Genomic DNA, 22,507 nt, shown 5'->3' with positions numbered 1-22,507 from the left:
TAAATTCAAAGGAAATGCTAAAATGTGAAAAAATGCACTTGTAGTAACTGTTGCTTTGCAGTTCAATTTTAGGAAGTGGCCTGAGTCAGTTTAAATCTGACACACTTGGAGTACAATTTCCTTTCTTCACAAGGTTTCGGAACTGTGCTAACAGGTAACTGATCAGCTTTGAGTTAATAATTATTTATAAATAAATAGATACTTTTTTTATCTATTTATTGATTGATTGAGATGCAGCATGGAATTTGAGCCACACTGCCCCGCAATCCCACGATTTAACCTTAGCCTAATCACGAGATAATTTACAATGACCAACTAACCTATCGACTGGTATGTCTTTGGACTGTGGGAGGAAACCGGAGCACCCAGAGGAAGCCCACATGGTCAGGCACAGAATGTACTTACGTGCAGCGGCGAGAATTGAACTCAATCACCTGTACTGTAAAGCATTTTGCTAACCACTAGGCTACTGAATCTGAAGGTAAATTTTAACAGTAGTGGGAAAGGTTGATTTTATTTGTGCATTGCATTTGTAGATTAGGATCATGGATTGCTTGGTGTAATTAATGAGTCTGACACAAATTATTTTTCCTGTTGTTTGAACCATGAGTATAGCATGAATTAAAATATAAAATTGTACTTTAATTGTAGGCGAAGGTACAGCATTTATCATAAAATTCCTGTTTAGAAGTGGTTAAAAATTATGCTCAGTTTGTCAATCTGTTTCAGGAGAAACTTCATTACTGCAGGGGCAGGAGCAGGGATAGCCTCTGTGTTCCGAGCCCCTGTGGGTGGGCTGCTCTTCACTTTTGAAGAGGTGGCTTCTTTCTGGGATATCAAACTGGCTTGGCAGACCTTCTTCTGTTGTCTGATGGCTGCATTCACCACAGATCTCCTCTCATCCTCTTTTCATGGATTCACTTATCAGGGCCATTTTGGATTCTTCAAGGCTGAAGAAAGTATTTTATTTGGGGTACGTTTTGTGAAAAGTCGAGGAGCAGAGCTGTATTAAGTTAATATGCTGATTACTGAAGAATATTCTAAATGCTCTAATATGTAAATAATTGTAAATCAAAACATCAAGTAACATTTAAAAAACAATAATAATGCCTTGGAGAAGGACAAACTCTCATCTGGTTTTCATGATTTGAAATATTGCAAAAACAAGTTTTATTCTCTTCATAATAAATCAATGAGGATGACTTTACAAGTTAATGGAGAATTTTATTAGGGGAACTCACCATCAAAAAATTTCCAGTTCTAGGTAACCTCCCATTCAGATGAAAAACTCTTTATTCCATTCATACCACCAGAGGGCTTCCCAGTTTTACATCATTGCCTTCTCAATCAGCAGGCAATACACTTGTTAAAGTGGAATAAGTTAATTTAATAAATATATATAAGATAATATTATAATAATACTTTAGATAATTGGTCTGTTCTTTGGAAAACACTGTTGTACCAGGAAGCATGCTCCCTACCTGCAGCAGGCTATATTTCTCACCTTAGCATCTTCTTGTAAAATGTAATTGAGGTAAGAAACTTAGTAACACCAATGAGAAATTAGTCATCTCAGTGATACCACTCGCTATAATGTGATCATAACACAATTTAGGTAGTTTCTTCCTTTCTCACCTTTTCAAAGGAAATCGTCTTAAACTGTTTAGAGTTTGAAATATACATAAAATAGAAGCCAGAAATCTATTTCCTTAAAGTTAACAGATTTCCTCATTACAACAGCAACCATACTTCAGAAGTACTTACTTGTCTGTAAAAGTACTTTGATACATCTTGAAAGAATTGTTAAATGTGCTGTTTACATGCAAGAATACACAAAGAACCTGTTTTGTTCCTTCAAAGCTGCCTGGAGGGGTGGTTTGAAACATGTTTTATACATTGGGCCCCTATAGAATGAGGCAGAGAGTGTTTTATGCAATAGACCAGTCTGTGTAAATGTGCTCAAAGGCCTTTCCAACATATTTATTGATGGAAAAGACAAACTTAATGTTATAAACTGTGCCAAGTTGAAAAGGAGATTGGGGTAGACCCAGAGTGGGATTAATAGGATATTAGGGATAAGTTCAGGGCATCAGGAGTGATGAGAAAAGAGGTACAAAGGTGGTCATGACTTCCAGGGGCATGATTTGTCAGTGGCATGTAATTGGCTCAACTGTATGAATTAGGTATCAGGAAAGCATTTGGGCCAGAAGCTAGCACAGGTAGCCAGGAAGGCTTTTGGGTGGGTGGTTATGGGAGGAGGTGTTAGTAATTAGAAAATTGAGTAGCAAATAAAAGATAAATCCTGTTGAAAATCAGATACTGTGACATGGTGGCCACTTTAAACAGTGTTGAAGCAATTCCTGGTGGCTTTTGAAGAACAGATTTTCTGTGGTGCGGATCACCAATGTAATCGTCTGCAAACTCTTGACTCAGCATTGACTAGGGTTTTAGTAAATTTCCTTCTCTGCATTGTTAAAATGTAGATTTCCTTTGCCAACATTTACCTGAAATCTGTTTTGGTACTGAAAATCACAACTCATTCTTTAAGGAGATAAAGCTTCTTAAATTAAATTAGTATTGGTATTTACCAGCTATTCTCTTTCATGATGCCTACATCTAGGTGAAATATCTGCTGGACATGAACATTTTGATCTTCATTCCAACCATTATCCTGGGAATCATAGGTGGTCTGCTGGGAGCATTGTTTATCTCAATGAACATAAGAGTCAACCAATTTCGGAAAAAAATCTTTAACTTAATTAAACATCCATTAATACAAAAGATAAGCAAGCTCTTGGAGGCAATCCTGATTTTGGTAAGTTTTTATTGTATTGTACAGTTGAATTTAGGTAATTTTATTATTGTTTTCTCTCTAATGTGTTTACTTATGCCTTTCAATTGGATTTCACGCAGTTTCTGACTGATCAGTTATATTTCATTAAAACGGGATGATAACTTCCATAATTACCTTTGTATTACTGTATTGGACTGTTCATTCACGTAATTTGCCATAAGAAAATGGTATATCCTGTCCAAGGGCACTGGAAGAGAATAGTTGCTTGTGTATGTTTTCAAAGCTTTAAAAACGTGAAAGATAGATTGATGGAATATACGTGGAATATTTTGAAATGAATTTATAACCTGCCATGCACCCCGCGCTCCCTGGGCTGTGGCAATATTGCTTAACGCAGAAAATCCCAGAATATCTCTCTCTGTGATGAAATCCACAGAAAGAAAATGTAGTCTGTCCATTTTTATTTGATAGGGTGTGCTTGCTTACTCACTGTTTTCCAATACCTTAGAAAGTTTTACTGAAACAATGCACCTATTAAATTATTGACATTTACCATCGCCCCATGACACTATTAATACCGGCCAGTGCGTTTGAAAAAAAAACAGGGAATTTGCTTTGAAGTCTGTGTGCCGCTTTCCCGAAGCAAAATTACTGAAAGTACAAATTCTGTACTGTTTACATTTATTAGCATTATAGAGGTATAATTGTGATTTTTCCCAAGTTGGTCTCGTGGGTTTTTTGTATGTTTTTGTCAGTTAAAAATAACCAAACCTTATTACAGTTTTTTTTTACTGATTGTGTAATGTTTTATACACCTTCAATAGCTCATCGTACCCCATCATAAGACAAAGTTTTAACACACGGTGTCCATCCTATCTTTACTGGCTGAATTGGGTCTGTAACACAGAGTAACATTCACAGCTCCGTTAATCGCAGCAATTCTTCTTTCACGTTTGCTCGAGACGTGGAATAATCAAGAAAAGCCTGTGGTCTTAAAACTGTAATCAGGTTTGACAGATTCATAAAAGATCGGAAGTGACTTGTTTTATGTAACTCTTGCTATAGTTGGAGGAGTTTTATTGGGGAACAGATCGGCTGGAATTTTAACTTTAAAACAAAATTCGCTAAAATATTTAAATTTCTTTTCAACTAAATGTCCATTATTTATATACATGTTTTATTTTAAATCTCGAATAGCGAGATGAGTTAAAGATTGATGTTTTTGTGAACAGGTAGTCACAATTACAGTCACAGTCTACGTGCCTTCCTTCTTCCCGTGTACCCCGTTCTCCCCCTACTGGCGCTACGCACCGGAAAACAGGTGAGGCATACTTCTTTCCTTTCCGATATCCTACCCTCCCTTCCTCCATTCTTGAGGTTTTCTATTGGGCAATGCATTGCAATTTCACGAGATTCAAGTTTCTCCTTGTTCACGTGTGCGATTTGACAACGAATACTCACAGACCTACCTGTACGAGTCATCACAATTGAGCTTGATCTTGTTTGGAGCAGAATCAGAAACAGGTTTATTGTCTTTGGCATAAGTCCTGATTTTTTTGGGGGGTTTAGCGGCAGCAGTGCAGTGCCGGCAATTGTTCACACACATCGTTAGGGTCTTTGTATAAAGTTGGCCTATCGGTACGGACTGGTGAACAAATTAAATTCAGCCTTTAGCTAAAGATAAAAGCCAAACAATGGGGTGGGGAATAAAACACAGCGGGTCATGCAGCGTCGTTGTGGAGAGAAATAGAATAATCCTTCGTCAGAACTTAATTACCTGGAATTCCAGTAATCAGGTTATTGGGGATTCAGCTTTAAATGCTGTACAATTCTATACAATTTCCTCAAAGGTCTAAATAATTACATTTTCTTGCAGATCAGGAATGATATTGATAGACACTCTGCCTTTCCTGTTCTAGCTTGTAGCAAGCAATTTTGGTGTTTGGATAGTTAACTCAGTGTCCACTAGGAATTTAAACCCATGGCCTGATCTCTCTGGTTAGCAAATTATTCTCTGAGCCAACTGTGTACCCCCTGATAAGGATATTTTTTAATCTACAGTGTCTTTTTTTTAGTTTCCATGGGGGTGGGGGGGGGGGAACTGGAACCATGTTCATTGGAAAGCCTGAAAGATCAACTGTTTATTCCCCTCTGTGACCTGTTCCTCCAGCATTTTGTATCTTGCTCTGCCGCAATATATCTTAACCCAGGTCCCTCCTGCCCTAGCTGCTTCCTCAGGAGCAACTTAGAGACACACTGTTTGATTCTTAACTGAATATTGATTCATGTTAATATGCATTGTTGACAGGACAAACAGATAATTTCTTTCTAAATGATGATAAGAATTGTGGACAAGCAGATTTAATAATCTAAGATAGAAATCACTAGAGGTACAGGGGGCTGTAATTTCCTGATTACTTTTACACCTTGTTAGTGAGAGACAAAGTTGATTTTTTTTCTCTCTCACAATTCACCAGGTCGCTTTACCACAACAGCTCAACAAAAGTCACTCACCTCCTGAGTAAGACAGAGCCTTTTTACCTCTATAACTGTCCCGAAGGAACTGCATGGATTGGACCTGATGGCATTCAACATTCAAATTTTAGTTACAACCAAGGTAAACCTAGATTAAACCCTCCCAGAATATTGCAGGATTTCGAAGTTCATTTTAGTGGCAGGAGCAGTGTTGCTTTAAGTGGTGAATAATGCATTCCCCTTCTGTCAAGACATGTAAAATGCAAAGAGCTGTTTGATGGGAGAGGTGTGGTCAGGAGTTGAGATTCTGATTGTAGCATGCCTTGTTACAGGCCCTTATCCAATAAATTCAGATTCAGTTTATTGTCATTTAGAAACCACAAATGCAATGCAATTAAAAAATGAGACAATGTTCCCCCAGAATGATATCACAAAAGCATATGACAAAACAGACTACACCAGAAAATCCACATAACGTTTGGCAATCCCCAATCCAGAGTCCGGAGAGGCTGCTGCGTATTAATATCGTGCTACCGTCTAGCGCATTCCCCCGAAAGGAGCTCCAAATCCACCAGACAAAAACAAGACCAAAAACTAAAGCTACAAGACCTGCACAAAACCACATAGTTACAGCATATAGTTACAACAGTGCAAACAATAGCATAATTGATAAAAAAAAATACAGATCATGGGCACAGTGAAAATAGTCCAAGATGTTAAAAGACTATAAGTTCGAAAGAAATCACCACACAGTTTCCACGAGTCCCCAGGGTCCCGACAGACTCGCCATCCCACGCAGGCAGCAGAAGGGAATACCCCCGCTATGGACTTCCACGGTGCCGCCCGACTCAGCCTCGCAGACGCAGCACACAATGAAAGCTCCGTTGAACCCAGCCTGGTGAAGCAACCTGACCACAGCGGACTCCGAGTCCGTCGAACCTCCGAGCCGACGACCATCCCCTCTGGCACAGCTTCTCCGAGCACCATTCTCTGCTGAGCGTATTAAGACGACCCGCCAACAGCCATCGGCAATGCGACCCCGAGGACTGGGGGCCTGTTCTTCCCAGCAGAGACCCGGACCTCACAGCAGCAGCAGCAACGAAGAAGGTCTTCCTGGAATTTCCCGATGTTTCTCCGTGCTTCCACATCCATTTTCAATTGATTATGATTGCGCACAGCACCCCACTTCACAAATAACAGATAATCAGTTCCGGAGTGGCCGCTGCAAGCTGTGTCGCACCGCCATCTTGGATCATAAATGTTTTTGATATTGTTATTTAAGTTCTGTACCATGTCTTGGTGTTGGGCGAACTTGATTATAGAGTTGTTGATAAAGATATTGTCATGGTCCGGTCCATGAATCTGCATTCCGGTTCACGGACCGGTCCATGTTCCTTATTCCGGGTTTCTCCAGTTTCTGTTGAGGCAGCTGATTCTTGTTTGGGCTGGCCTCAAATAGCTTCAGGATTCAGCCTCTGGCTGCTGGATTGTTCCTGCCCAAACACCCTGTCTGTATCCCTTCCCCTCCCTCGCTTCTGGAGCCTTGCCCTGTTTGGAACTGTCTGTCTGTGTCCATGCCTTCGCTAGGTAGGTCTGGCCATTTTGCTGCTACCTAGCATTGGGAACTGTCTTGTCATGCTCTGTGTTATGAGTCCTAACCCTACGTCCTGTACCTAAGGAGGGGTCCTAGCTCTGTGTTTTCGTCTTGTCCATGTGCCTCAACCAGCACAGGAGTACCTTACCTTGCCCAGCCCAGTGCTGGGTTTCCCTTGTCCTGTCCAGGAGGTTCATGTCCAAGGTCCTTGTCTTGTCCATGCCACAGCTTTGTGTTCTTGTCTTGTCATGTGCCTCGCCCAGCCTGGTGCTGGGGTTCCCTCGTCCTGTCCACGAGTCTCACGTCCAGCCTCTCCTTGTCCTGTAGCCATGTCTTGTCCTCACCTGGTTCTGGAGTCTGAGCCCGAGTCAAGACCCAGGTTCTGGGTCCTTGTCCAGTTTCTGGCTCGGAGTCCAAGCCCAGGCTCCTAGTTCCCAGTTCCATGTCCTGGTTCCGCTATCCTTGTCAAGTCCTAGCCCAGGCCCGGAATCCTTGTCTCATCCGGGGCCTGTGTCATGTCCAGTGTTGTTTCTTCCCAACTTTCCTTGCTTCCTTCTCACGCCTAGTCCTGTTCCTGGTAGTTCAGTGTCTGTGTCTTGCATTTGGGTCCGCTCCCAATGCCCACCTTATGACAGATATTAGCTTTTAGATATTTGGCTTTTCAGTTCAGAAGCTACTTAATGTTACAATGGATGGATGTATAACAATCTACAGGTCATGAGCTGGGAATGGATGTTCTTGAATCTATAATACTGCCATTTTCTTCTTTAAAATCATCTTAGCTACATTTTAAATTTTATACTTGGTGTTGGAATTATAAAAAGACAATAATTTAAAAAAATATATAGCCACAAAAGCAAATGGTGTATGCATTACTTATGAAACAATCTACATTTTTGTTCTGTTCATTGTTTTACACTTGTCATTTCCTGTTCAATATCTTTATTGCTTTTCAGTTGTTTTAGATCATTTTAGGTGCTTCTGGTTGACCTTTTTTTTTGTTTTCCCCACAGTTTCTAATGTTGTAAAACTGAGACTGCCACTGCAGTGCTGTAATTACGGAGCTTTGTCCATTCTGAGGAGCAATAGGCAGGATTGGGTTTGATCACCTCCTCTTGGACCTCTTGCTAATCCAGTAGCCAAAACTAACTGAACCATTCTGGAGGCATCCACACTCTGTAAGGAGGCAGAATGACTGCAAGTGGCGATGAGACCTCGAATAGTGGGTCCCTGAGAGTCCTGATCCCAGCACTACACTGATTTAGTTTTAACTATCCTCCACTGTCACAGGCTTTATTCCATTTTCTAAATGTCTCAGATTATTCTGACATTTAAAAACAGTTGAAATAATAATAATAAAAACATTGGAAAAAATTAGAGCAAAATGCATTACATTTCTGTTCATTTGAAACATAAATATATGTGAAATATAGAAGAAATAAACAAATTAACTTGTACAAATCTCTCATTTTCCTGAAGCTTGTTGACCCTTTACAAATAATGTGTTTGCTGCACATGCAAGTCAATGCTAAGGGGCTAGGCTCAGAATGAATCTGGCTTTTCTGGAGCCACCCAGGACACCAGCAGCAGAAGGAGAAGAACCATGTGCTGGCATCAAACCTCTGGCATGTCACTTGCTTTCACAATGCATTGTACAAAAGAAAATGTCAAAGATAATTCAAACAATAGTGGATGGAAGAGTGGCCCCTCCCTTCAGAACTGCTGCTCATAACAAGGCACAAGTCTGCTCTTAAACTAATACTAGCTCTTTCACAGGAATACAGTATTATCGAAAAAAGAGAAAAAATTCTTGTAATGTCTTGATTTATATCACAAATAAATAATTCAAATCATTTACCTCTGTGCTGTTTGTAAATTGTTACGTAGACATTGACTAGCATTTCCCTTCATCACATCCATGACTCACGTAGAGGCCAATTCTAACTGCCAACTGCTGGCAACCCCCATGGATTGTTATCTTTGTGTGACGTGCCCTCCAATCATTCCAAAAGTTGAAGAACTGTATTTGATCCTTTGTTAACAACAAGCCAAACATACAATCTTGAAGTGATGAAACTGAAGCGTAGTTAAGCGGATCTACAGGGGTCAACAGAAGATATGACATCTGTCGGTTCGCAGCTCCAAACTGCTCAGAACATGGCACAAATATGTTTCTTATTCCCTTTGCTTTTACCATGCTCCCACTTACATGACTAGTTAAAATAATACACATAATAAATGTACAATGTAGAATACAATGCAGATAGAAAACAGATGTGTGGCTCCTCTTTTCTGGCCCCCTAATTATTGAACTATAATAATTACAACCAAATACTACCAAAACACAGGAGACATGAAATCTTAACATCCACACAAATGTCCTCTTTCTGGTAAATGGTCTATCCTTCTCTGTGATCTTCTCTTGACAAAAACCAAGTTGTTCATTCAAACTACATTCAGGGAAATTTGCCCCGAATTGCTGCTGCCAAAGTTCATCCAAGTTCAAAACTGAAATCCTATTACCTGTCAGCTCAGGCTGAGCATACTCTCTCCCACCACCACAGTCTCCTTTCAGTGGTCCATTAACAGTCCAGTCCAACATTGTTCTAATTGCATCATTAACACTGTGAATCACCTGCAATGGTTCCAGTGCTTTAGGCACATCCACTCTATCAGCAACTCAATATCTGAATCAATTTCCAGCAAATGAATAGGTTTCAGGTGAGACCATTTCTGCAGATCTCTCTGATGATGAATTTTCCCTTTGTGAACAAATATATGTTCCTCTGTATAGATATTAGGCAGTTCATAGTAGTTTTCAATATCCAAGCCAGCCATTTTGAATCCTGAATCGACATAACTACTCTCAACCCTCTCTTGATCTGTGGTGCGTAAGAGAATGTGTGTTCCTTTTCTTGCCAGGTTGAGCTTGTTCATGAGGCGCTCTGTGCAGAACACTGCTGTACTTTCCTTGATCTTGGAAAGCATAAGTAACCAGTCTTGTTATTCTTCTTAGACTTCACTTGAACTGGAATTATGAGAAGCTTACAATCATGATCACCAGCTCCCATAAGGCCATTAGATACCAGGGCATTACTCACTGCTGCGTTTGATCCCTTCACAGCTTGCTTCGAATCTGCACCTTTTTCATCTGCTCCAGGCTCAGTTTTAGCTTCACTTTTCACAGTAGTTTCAGTAGTGACAAAGGTGCTTCCTATAGCTTTAGAACAGATTTGTGACTTAGTTGTGTTTACTTCTGTGATAAAGCATCCTGTATATTCCCAAATACTGGGTGTGTAGTGATCTTTACTTGCCTTTCAGTAAAATCAACAATGTCAGTGATAGTAATCTCATGGTTGTGATTATCTAGTTGCTCACAGACAAAACATCTCCATTTATCCTTAAGCATATAAGGCAACTTCTTTACAACAATTAATGTATTAATAGACCTTTCCAGATCTTGCATATACTGAAAATCTCCCATTGCATTACATCAGATTATAAGAAAAAGACTGTAATCTTGAAGAGCGTTTATGTCTGCCGATTTACTTTTACCACATCTCCATTCACATGACTAGTTACCATAAAACACATAATAAATACACAACACAGAATACAATGCAGATAGAGAACAAATGCATGGCTCCTACAACTCAATTTAAATCAAATACTCAAACATAGGTTATAAATCACATTAGATGAAAGATCATCAACCTGAAACACTAACTCTTCTTCATTTCATAGGTGTTGTTTAACATACTGAATATTTTCAGCAGTTTGTGCCTTTATTTCAGATATTCGGCATCTGCCGTATTTTATTTTTGGCTTCCTAAACTGTTGTATTTATCTTCAGCTGCTGCACTTTTGGTTGAAAATGGAAAGAATGGGATTGTTTATCTCTTCAGAAGAGGAACACACAAAGAATTTGGATTTGCTGCCCTCTTCACAGCCCTCGTTATTTACTACTTGTTTTCTTGTTGGACAGCTGGTACTGCTTTGGCATGTGGACTTGTCATACCAATGCTGTAAGATAACATTTTATGTCTGTAAGTCTTTTAAAGAATCTGACAGACCAGTCTGATGCTGTCTTTATGCAGGTGGTCTCCAAGCTGCAAATCTTTTTGTCTCTTATCTTCAGCTCTCTGTCAACTTCAGTTGATCCCTGTATCCTAGTTACTGTCCTTTTCAATGTTCATTGCTGCAGTGTCTGGATAAGAAACTCTTGATTTTAAATCTTGATGCTCCTTGTTTTAAACCCCTTTATGGCTTTCCCCTTCTCTATTTCTGTAACCTTTTCCAGCTTTGCTCATACATTCCTCACTTTTTGCACATCTCTGATTTTAATAACCTCATTAGTGCCTGCAGGTGCAAAGAGAGACTCTGAAATTGTTCCTAAATCATTCTCTTTAATTCCTTAAACCTTGCAGCTCTGAACACAAACCTGCTCTACTAATACATAATCGAGTCCTGTTTGGTATCATTCCTATGAAGTAGTTGAGATGTTACATAAATCTAAGTTTCTTGTTGATACAGTTGGTGTTAAAATAATGTTGATTGTGCAATCTGATTCATCCCACTTTTGCATGTAAGATATCTTTCTCTATGTGATAGAATCTGGAAGGAAATATTTAAGCTTCTTACTGCATTTCTCCTTTGGCTTGATTTAACCTGTAAAAGGCCTTCACCAATAGTGGTTGATACCAGGAGTGGAAAACTAAAGTCACCCCTACTTCCATGGAATAGGTCTTCAATATGACCACAGGGGAATAGAAGAGCATGCATGTTCTCAAACTCTGCCAAAGTGACTTGTGAACAGTCCATTTTGGTTTCTTTCCTTTGGAGAAATTTGTTTAATATTTGATATCTCTTGCCTGTTTATCAAAACTTAAATTTCAGATGGGTAATAAGGAGTTGTTTAATTCTGTTCTTGTTCTCATTATGTATTATCTGAATACCTTCTGTACAGAGTAACCAGAGTGTAACATATTTCAATTTTAATAGATTTGACAGAATTTTCCTCCAATTTTAATAGCATTCGTGATGCTGTACAACTGACTGTCTTCTCCATTAGGTACACAGGAGCCTTATATGGCAGAATAGTCGGCTTGATCATGGTGTCGATATTTGGTGTCCAATCTGACCAATATGGAGCCTGGATAGATCCTGGTCTTTTTGCAGTTATTGGAGCTGCCTCATACTTCTGTGGTGTTTCAAGACTGACAATATCCCTCACTGCCATCATGGTAAGAATTTTTTTATAACAAATATTTTTTAGGCATAATGGGCTAGAAATGCAATTGACTAGCCCTACCCTTTCAACTCTATGGTTGCGGTAGTGTAGAACATTGATTGTTAGCTGGACTTCAGGATTAATGATGATAGGAAGTTGTAACATCATCCTCAGAGTAACATCAATGCAATGGACACACAGTGTGAGCCCCAGATGGAGAGTAATGTCTGAACAGCAAGAGTTCTTATTCAGGCATTATCTTCACTGTTTAATGGTACAGTTAACTGGGATTGATGTTATAGGTGTAATAAGCTCATTGTGTTTAAATACAAATTGAGGTTTTTGGGTGACTTTTACTAAATGAAGAGGTGAAATTTGTTTTTGTTATGTAATGGTCCAGCTAGAGTGTTACTAGGAATGTGAGGGGCAGTTTCATGGATTCTCCTAGTCAAAGCAGACTAAAATAGTGAGTCAGTAGGTGTTTGGCTGATCCCCCATAAGGATTCTAGGAGTAACAACCGTACCTCTGCTTGTCCACAGAGCATTGTGTCTGTAGACTAAGACTTACACAAGGAAAGTCCATCTGCTGCAGCTGGAGTTCAGCTTCTCGGCTGCATCTGGTTCTCTCGGACTATGGTAGCAAAAGCAGCATTAGTCCTGAACTTCTCAGCCTATAGATTAACTAGATGTGGCTGAGCTTTGGTATTTGTCATGTTTTAAAGTTTACAGTCCACTTTTTTATGTGATACTACGAATGCTTTCTGCTCAAGGAGAATCGGATTCATCTATGTCTTGTGAACGCTGCCTGAGCATGCAGACAGTAGGTAATCTGGGCACATGACTGTTCCCAGATAGCAGCTTCCTAAAGCTTGAAAGTGTAGTAGACATGTGACTTCACAGGTATACAGTTTGAACTCTAATTTGTTCCAAGGATTTTGTTTGATGACCGTTAAAGGATTTTCATGGTTGACATACATTTGTTTTATTTCCTCTGAGGTTTTCTGCTCCACACATCATATTTCATCCAATGAATAGGTTTGGAGACAAGGACTATTCTCTAAATCTCTTCACTCTGTGTGGGCTGCTGTAATTGCTGATGGTAGACAGCAACAGGAGGGAAGGGGAGATATCAGGAAACAAGTAGAGATATCAGAGAGATTAAGATAGATGTCTGTCTATGCTACACTAGTCTGGCATTGCACTTCAGAGATAGTCTTCCTTTGCTGTGCATTCGATAGGTTGGCCATGGTGGTATATTCCCCAACTGCTGTGTTGTAGGAGGAGGAGGTGGAGGAGTGATGGAGCAGGTGAAGATGATTACTTCTCTCTGAATGTGCTGTCAGGACACATACCACCTTACTGGTCAAATGAGGACTCTGTTGCTTTGAAGGAGAACTCTGTGTACATTCATCAAGAACCTTGCCAACATTTAGACTTTGGAAGATGTGGCAAGTTATCATTGAGCCATATAAATGAATAACTCCAACAAGAGTAGTTTGACTACTTTGTTTTGTCTATCAATAGTAGTACCCATTTCTCCACCTGTATCATCCTGCTCATCAATTCTGACTCAGACCAGGCAGTTAAAGATAAGGATGATGAGGAAATGGGTGACAAAATAAAGGATTAGATATCAGCTTCCAATCATCTCTTTGTTTCTGCAGACCAAAATCTCTGTGGTTTCAAACCTCAGTTGACAGCATTCTCTCCTTTAGATCATATAATCCATGAACTACGTACAAGTAACTTCCAAAATATTATGTTAGTTTCTCCTAAAAGAAAAAGAGATGTATGTCAATGAATGTGTTACAACTTGTCAATATATCAATGTCTTTTTCCTGCCATGGTTACGTGTATGTGTAGATAAAATGTGTAGACAAGACATGTCTATGTGCTGCCCTCACTCGCATCTCCACCTTTTCTTGAATATCCACACTCACTCCATCTTCCAGTTGCCTTAACAGTGATAGAGTTCCTCTTGTCCTTATCTACCACCCCATGAACCTCCACATCCAACACATCATCCTTTGCAACTTCCGCCACCAAACATAATCTGTACCTCCCCCACCTCTCCACTTTCTGCAGGGAACACTCCATCTGTGATTTCCTTCTCCATTTCTCCCTCCCCACTAATCTCCCTCCTGGCACTTATCCCTGCAAACAGCAAAAGTGCTACACCTGCCCGTTCACCTCCTCCCTTGCCTCCACTCAGGGTCTAAAATACTCCTTCCAGGTGAGGCAACAATTCACCTGTGAGTTTGCTGGGTGTGTCTATTGTGTCTGGTGCTACCGATGTGGCCTTCTCTACGTTGGTGAGTCCCATCATAAACGAGGGCACAGCTTGGTCAAGCACCTCTGCTCCATCTACCAAAAGTGGAACTTCCCGGTAGTCAAACAATTTAATTCCAATTCCCATTCCCATTCTGACATGTACCAAGATAAGATCACCCTCAGAATGCAGTAGCAATACGTTATATTTCATCTGGGTAGTCTCCAACCTGATTCCATGAATATTGATTTCTCCTTCTGGCAAGAAAATTCCCTCCCACTCCCCTCTTCTTCTGTTCCCTACTCTGGCCTCTTACCTCTTTCCACCTGCCTATCATGTCCCCCTTGGTCCTCTTCTCTTATGGTCCATTCTCCTCTCCTATCAGATTCCTTCCTCTCCAGTACTTTAACTTTCCTATTCACTTGGCTTCACCTATCACCTTCTAGCTATCCTCCTTCTCCTCCCCCCCCCCCCCCCCACCTTTTTATTCTGGCGTCTTCCTCCTTCCTTTCCAGTCCATAAAACCATAAGACATAGGAGCAGAATTAGGCCTTTCGGCCCATTGAGTGTGTTCCGCAATTCCATCATGGCTGATCCCGGATCCTGCTCAACCCCATACACCTGCCTTCTTAAAATACCGTTTGATGCCCTGAATGATCAGGAAACTATCAACTCCTGCCTTAAATATACCCACAGACTTGGCCTCCACTGGAGTCTGTGACTTAGAATTCCACAGATTCATTACTTTCTGAATTAAAAAAAAATACCTCCTTACCTCTGTTCTAAAAGGTTGCCTCTCAGTTTTGAGGCTGTGCTCTTGAGTTCTGGATACTGCCACCATCTCGTCCTTTCAATATTCAGTAGGGTTCAATGAGATTCCCCCGCATTCTTCTAAATTCCAGTGAGTTCAGGCCCAAAGCTGTCAATCACTCCTCATATATTAAACCCTTCATTCCCTGAATCATCCTCGTGAACCTCCTCTGGACTCTTTCCAATGACAACACATCCTTTCTGAGATATGGGGCCCAAAACTGTTGACAATACTCCAAGTGCAACTTAACTAGTGTCTAATAAAGCCTCAACATTATCTCATTGCTTTTATATTCTATTCCCCTTGAAATAAATGCCAACATTGCATTTGCCTTCTTTACCACAGACTCAACCTGTAGATTAACATTCTGGGAGTCTTGCACAAGCACTTCTAAGTTTCTCTGCACCTCTAATGTTTGAACCTTCTCCCCATTTAGATAATAGTCCACTATTTGGTAATAGTTCCTTTTACCAAAATTCATTATCATACATTTCCCAAAACTATATTCCACCTGCCACTTTGTTGCCCATTCTTCCAATTTGTCTAAGTCCTGCTGCAATCGCATTGCTTCCTCAGTACTACCTACCCCTCCACGTATCTTCATATCATCCGCAAAATTTGCCATGAAGTCATCAGTTCCATTATCCAAATCATTGACAAACAATGTGAAAACCAACGGTTCCAATACTGACCCCTGAGTTACACCACTAGTCACTGGCAGCCGGCCGAAAAGGCCCTCTTAATTCTGACTTGTTGTCTCCTGCATGTCAGCCATTCCTCTATCGAAGCCAGTATCTTTCCTGTAATGCCATAGGATTTTATCTTGTTAAGCAACCTCATGTGTGACACCTTATCAAATGCCTTTTGAAAATCCAAGTAAACGATATACACTGCCTCTCCTTTGTCCACCCTGCTTGTTACATCATTGAAGAACTTTACCAGATTTGTCAGACAAGATTTCCCATTACAGAAACCATGCTGACTTTGACATATTTTGTTATTAGTCTCCAAGTACCCCGAAACCTCATCCTTAATAATAGACTCCAACACTTCCCCAACCTCTGAGGTTAGGCTAACTGGCCTATAATTCGCTTTCTTTTGCTTTCCTCCCTTCTTAAAGAGTGGAGTGACATTTGCAATCTTCCAGTCCTCTGTGAACATGCCAAGATCAAGTGATTCTTAAACGATCCTTTCTCTCAGGACTCTGGGATGTAGTCCTTCTGATCCAGGTGACTTATTCACCTTAAGACTTTTCAGTTTGCTTAGAACTTTTTCCTTTGTAACAATAATGGCACTCACTCCTGCTCCCTGACACTCACGGATCTCTGGCACACTGCTAGTCTTCCACAGTGAAGACTGATGCAAAGTACCCATTAAGTTCATCCGCCATTTCTTAGTCCCCCATTACTACCTCACCAGCTTCATTTACCAGCGTCCAATATCAACTCTCACCTCCCTTTTACTCTTTATATAATTGAAAAATCTTTTGGTATCCTACTTTGTATTATTGACTAGTTTGTCCTCTTATTTCATCTTTTCCCTTCTTATAGCTTTTTTTTAGTTGCCTTTTGTTGGATTTTAAAAGTGCCCCAATCATGCAACTTCCTACTCACTTCTGCTGCCTTGTATGCCCTTTCCTTGGCTTTTATGCAGTGCTTAACTTCCTTTGTCAGCCACGGTTGCCTACCTCTGCCATTTGAGAAGTACTTTCTTGGTGGGACATATCTATTCTGCACCTTGTGAACTATAGTTAGAAACTTTGACCATCTCTGCTCTGCTGCCAGTATCTTCCTCCAATCCACCTGAGCAAGCTCCTCTCTCATGGCTCTGTAATTCCCTTTATTCCATACATCTGACTTGTGCTCTCCCTCTCAAATTGCAGTATGAATTCAATCATATTATCCTCACCACTGTCTCCTAAGTGTTCCTTTGCATTAAGTTCCCTAATAAGATCAAGGTTATTACACAACACCCAATCTAAGATAGCCTTTCCCTGAGTAGGCTCAAGCACAAGCTGCTCTAAGAAGCCATCTCGTAGACATTCAACAAATTCCCTCTCTTGCGATTTGCCACCAACCTGAGTTTTCCAATCCCCTTGCGTATTCGAAATCCCCCCATTACAATGGTGTCATTAACCTTATTACATGTCTTTTCCAGCTCCCTTTGCAATCTCAACCCCTCATCCTGGCCACTATTTGGAGGCCTATATATGATTCCCATAATGGCTTTTATTTTAACTTCGCCAACAGAGATTCAACATTTTCTGACACTGTATCACCTCTTTCTAAAGATGTAATTCCATCTCTTACCAACAGAACCACACCACTGCCTTTGCCTTCCTGCCTGTCCTTTCGATATAAAGTATATCCTTTGGTGGTATCCTCCCAACTATGGCTTTCTTTCAGCCATGACTCAGTGATGCCCACAACGTCATACTGACCAATCTCTAATCGCGCGTTGAGTTTATCCACCTTATTCCGAATGCTACGCATATTTAAGCACCGTCAGTCTTGCATTCTTCACCCTTATGAATTTTGCCTCTGTGGTACAATTTAACTCTTTGCTCTGTCTGTATTTCTAACCAATCATTGGCTTGTCCTTACTTGCATTCATGTTGCATCCATCATCTTCTTGTAAACCTGCTGGCTCATCCTCAGCTTTATCAAACTGGTTCCCATCCCCCTGCTAAATTAGTTTAAACCACTGCCAGTCCTGAAGAAGGGTCTCACCCTGAAAGGTTGACTGTTCATTGATTTCCATAGATGCTGCCTGACCTGCTGAGTTCCTCCAGCATTTATGTGTGTGTTGATTTGTGTGTTAGTGTTTGTTTTTTATTGGGGGTATTAATTTAGCTTGGAGATTGATGCAGAGTGGATATTTGTGATTTTATTAGGAGACAGATGTTCTGGTTAAGAAGCTCTTGATTTTAAATCTTATCCTTGCTTTAAATCTCTTCACACCTTCTCCTTCATTGTTTCTGTAACCTTCTCCAGCTTTGCAGCCAGGCTCTGCATTCATCCCTTCCTGTCTCTTTGCACATCACTGATTTTAATTATCCCATCATTGATGGCCATGCCTGCCACATAGATTATTTTACTGGCATTGTTGACTGTAAACTGCAATTAGGAGCCGATTAAGCAGTTGAAATTGGCATGGAAAGACAAGGCAAATGGCAACTGTTTGTTTAAAAAAAAATATGTTGAAGACTGGACATTACAGAAGGAAGGAAAAACAAATTGTAGGCAATAGCTTCACACACTTCCACTAAGATTAATTTTCCTAATACTTCCTTGCTCTGGTCCTATCATGTCTTTGTTACCCTGGTGTTTGGTAGAGACTGTCCGGTAGAGTGTGCTAAAACCTTAGGTGCATGCAGACTTGAGCTGCATGTGGCACTCCTTGTGTGGTCTCAATGGCTTCCTTACTTAGTACTCTAATTCTTTACAATAAACAACATAACATTCCTAATTTGGAGTTGAATTTGCAAGTTTACTTTCAGATTTCATGAACCAGTAAATCAAGAGCACCGTTTACCCCACATTTATCAGTTCCTCACTATTACAATTTAAAACCTTTCTGTTCTTTCCACCAACTTCACTTACTGCTCATTTCCCAGCTGGCTTTATATTATCTAGATTATCTTATACTCTGCTTCTGTAATATTACTGAAAAGTTTGCAATGATAGTGATACCACTAGGTGTCAGGATTTCCAAAGTTTTACGATATTGGAATATTTGTGTCCTGGTGGATGTTGAATGATTAGAAGCTTGAAAAAAAAACAATGCAACAATGGTGTTTATATTATTGTTAACTCCTCTCCAGGTCCAAAGCGATTGTGCATTTGCAAGTTGGCAGTGTTATTTTGGTGGTAACTGTAGCACAGGAAAACAACGTATTTCCCCCCCACCGCCACCCCAGGAAGCATTAGAGCTATGATTGTCAGTGTGATTGACACAGTATTTATTCTATTCTGATTTTATTATTTCAGCAGATGCTGGTTTTTCAAACAACTATTATGGTGTTTTGGACTGGCCATAGAACCCACTTTTTTGCAAAATCTTTATTACCCTCATTGCAATTTTCCAAGATACAAGTCAGAAGCCAGTAATGACTTTTAGGTTTTCAGAGGAGATGTAGTTTCAGGAAGCAGATGTGTCCTTCACTCATGTTTCTGACTCAGAATTCCAGTTCCACTTGGATAAATGTATAGGTAAATGGACGAGGTCAACAATGTTAGTTCAGAAACTAAACAATTCTCAGATTGACTTCCCTTATGGAAAAAAAAGCACCAGAGCTTTTGTTTTAAAAATAGATTCCACCAAATGCTGCTCACTGGGAAACAAAGGTAATGATAGACCTGGAGTGCGTCCGATGGCTCCCAACTGATGTTGTTTACTCATCATCAGGCTGTTCCATTAATTCCATTGCTTTTTATAAAGAGGAGAACAATCAAAGGAACCTTTTATTTCAGAAAGTGCAATCATTTGGTAATTTGTAAAACTCTACTAATTGTTATTCTGTTAACTAGACTAGAATTCGGAGTTAACTAGACTGGAGTTTAGAAGAATGAGGGGGTAATCTCTTTGAAACCTGTCAAATGTTGAAATGCCTAGATAGAGTGGAGTGGAGAGGATGTTTCCTATAGTGGGAGAGTCTGGGATCAGAGGGCAAAAATGCAGAATAGAAGAATGTACCTTTAGAATAGAGGTGAGGAATTTCTTAAGCCAAAATGTCATGAATCTGTGGAATTCATTGCCACAGACAGTTGTGGAAGCATTGGGCATATCTAGAGTTATAGAGTCATAGAACACTACAGCACAGAGACAGGCCCTTTGGCCCATCAGGTTTGTGCCAAACTGTTCATCTGACTAGTCCTATTGACCTGCACCTGGACCATAATCCTCCATCACGAAGTGCTTTGAACAGCTGGTAATATCAGAAACTCCATTCCTGCCCTTTTGGACACTCATCAGTGTGCTTACCGACAGAACAGCTCTAAAACAGATGTCACAGCATCTGTCACGCTCATGGCCCTGACACATTTAGAAAGGACGGATACTTATATCAGAATGCTGTTTCTGGATTTCAGTTCATCACTCAACACTATTGACCTACAGATCTTAGTGAACAAACTCCTGTTCCTCAGCCTAAATACACCACTGTGCACCTGGGTGTTGGACTTCCAAAGCACAGACCTCAGATAGTGAGGGTGCACAGCTGCTCCTCCTCCCCATCGTCCTCAACATAGGTGCCTCCCAGGGCTGTATGCTGAACCCATTGCTGTACTTTCTGCTCACACACGACTGCACGGCTAAACACATGCGTAACCACATTGTTAAGTTTGTTGATGACACCACAGTGGTGGGGCTCATTACCTACAACAATGAAGCAGTCTACAGAGAGGAGGTGGGAGAGCTCGAGGTCTGGTGCCAGGCAAATAATCTCTTTCTCAATGTCAACAAGACAAGGAGACGGTTATCAACTACAGGAGAACTTGTACCACTCACACCCCTCTTTACACCAGTGGCTCAGCAGTGGAAACCGCAAGCAGTTTCAAACTCCTCCAGGGAGAAAACTGCTTGCATGACCACTCATGGTCCCAGAACACATTCTACACAATCAGGAAAGCTCACCAATACCTCTACTCTCTGGAGAGGCCGAAGAGAATTGGACTATGCGTATCAATACTCACATCCTTTTTCAGGTGTGCATTAGAGAGGATCCTAATGTGCTGCATCACTGTACTGCATGGAAACTGCATTGCAGTGGACAATGGGTAGTCAAATCTGCCCAAAGCATCACCTGGACCAGCCTACCTGCCATTAAGGACATGCCGGAAAAGGGCCAGTAACATCTGAAGAATCCCACCTACTCTTGTCCCTCTCCTGTCAGGACCACCAGACTCAAAAACAGTTACTTTCCCCAAGCAGTAATGCTGATCAACACCTCCACCCACTAACCCACCCTGCCATCATTACTTTATCATTTCCTGTCAGAGTCACCTCTGTACAGACACTCCAGTGCCTGGCAACACTCTATGGACATACGATCAGACTATATATGTAAGCTATCTTATGTATTTATATTTATTGTGTTCTTTATCTTTTTGTGTTTTTTTTGTGCTGCATCGGATCCAGAGTAATAATTATTCCGATGTCCTCTATACTTGTGTACTGGAAATGACATAAAACAATCTTGAATCTTGAAAATCTTTTTTGTGCTCACTCCAAGCAACTGCAGATTTTTAAGTTAAGTTTTCGTTCTGTTCAAAGAAACCTATTTACTAAAAGCCATTGTGACTTTTTGGATATATTTTGTATACCAGACTAAAACTTTTAAGATACTAAAGGAAATTGAGCATTTCCGCTGATATTGTACACTTTGAACAAGAAGCTGGAATGAGCATCGTGTAACTAGAAATGAATGGAATAAATTTAAGAACTAAGCTGCCCTTAGGCTGGAACCTATTATAAGCATTAACTAGGATATCCTGCATAAAGAACGAATACAATTCAACATTTAATTTCTGATGAACAATTTATAAATTTATGTAAATGTTCAAACAAGGTTCAAAGTAAATTTATTATCAAATTACATAGTCACCTTATACAACCCTTCAGATTCCTTTTCCTGTGAGCATTCAAAGCAAATACAAGAAACACAAAAGAATAAATGAAAGACCTCACTCAACAGCACAGACAACTAATGTATAAAAGACAGCAAACTGCACAAAAGCAAAAAGAGAGAAAAGAAATAATAATAAGTAAATAAGCAATAAATATGGGGAACACAAGATGAAGAGTCCTTGAAAATAAGTCCATAGGGTGTGGGAACAGTACAGTGGTAGGGCAAGTGAAGTTGATTGAAGTTATCCCCTCTGGATCAAGAGCCTGATGGTTGAGAGATAATAACTGTTCCTGAACCTGGAGGTTTGGGTCCTGTGGCTTCTGTACCTCCTTCCTAATGCCAGCAGCGAGAAGAGAACATGGCTTGGATGGGGGGAGGGGGGGATAATATTTTTGATAAATTATTCTAATACACTGGTTAGAACATTGTACAGTATACAGTCATAAAATGTGAGTGTGACAGCTCTATGGATATTTTCTGGTTTATCTTAGTCTTTGAAGTATTCTGTCTAATATTTTAATGACTATTATATTTAACAAGTGACATTAGATTTTGTCAAATTCCCCATCTACAGGTTTGCTAAATTCCATATTTTGCGAAGCAGTATTTTTCTACAAATATTATATGTGGTGGTTAAAAGGGTGACAAGAAATTGGAATGCACCTACACTATTTTTGATGCATTGAAACGTGGAATTGTTCGGTGT

The 22,507-nt window shown here is 40.2% G+C and overlaps 1 protein-coding gene across 1 annotated transcript in view; it reads left to right on the top strand.

Annotated features, from left to right (window-relative positions):
- LOC140726382 (chloride channel protein C-like) overlaps positions 1-22,507 on the top strand; it is an 89,586-nt gene that overhangs the window by 9,657 nt on the left and 57,422 nt on the right. The window contains exons 5-11 of the mRNA XM_073042685.1: positions 62-154; positions 730-973; positions 2,621-2,815; positions 4,027-4,115; positions 5,272-5,411; positions 10,717-10,888; positions 11,935-12,106. Of these exons, the coding sequence (XP_072898786.1) occupies positions 62-154; positions 730-973; positions 2,621-2,815; positions 4,027-4,115; positions 5,272-5,411; positions 10,717-10,888; positions 11,935-12,106 (1,105 nt within the window). The remainder of the gene's footprint in view (positions 1-61; positions 155-729; positions 974-2,620; positions 2,816-4,026; positions 4,116-5,271; positions 5,412-10,716; positions 10,889-11,934; positions 12,107-22,507) is intronic.

This window comes from Hemitrygon akajei, chromosome 1 (assembly GCF_048418815.1).
Source record: "Hemitrygon akajei chromosome 1, sHemAka1.3, whole genome shotgun sequence".
In the NCBI taxonomy this organism is placed as follows: Eukaryota; Metazoa; Chordata; class Chondrichthyes; order Myliobatiformes; family Dasyatidae; genus Hemitrygon; species Hemitrygon akajei.
Note: the sequence above shows the minus strand (reverse complement) of the source record. Positions and strands in the feature narration are given on the sequence as shown.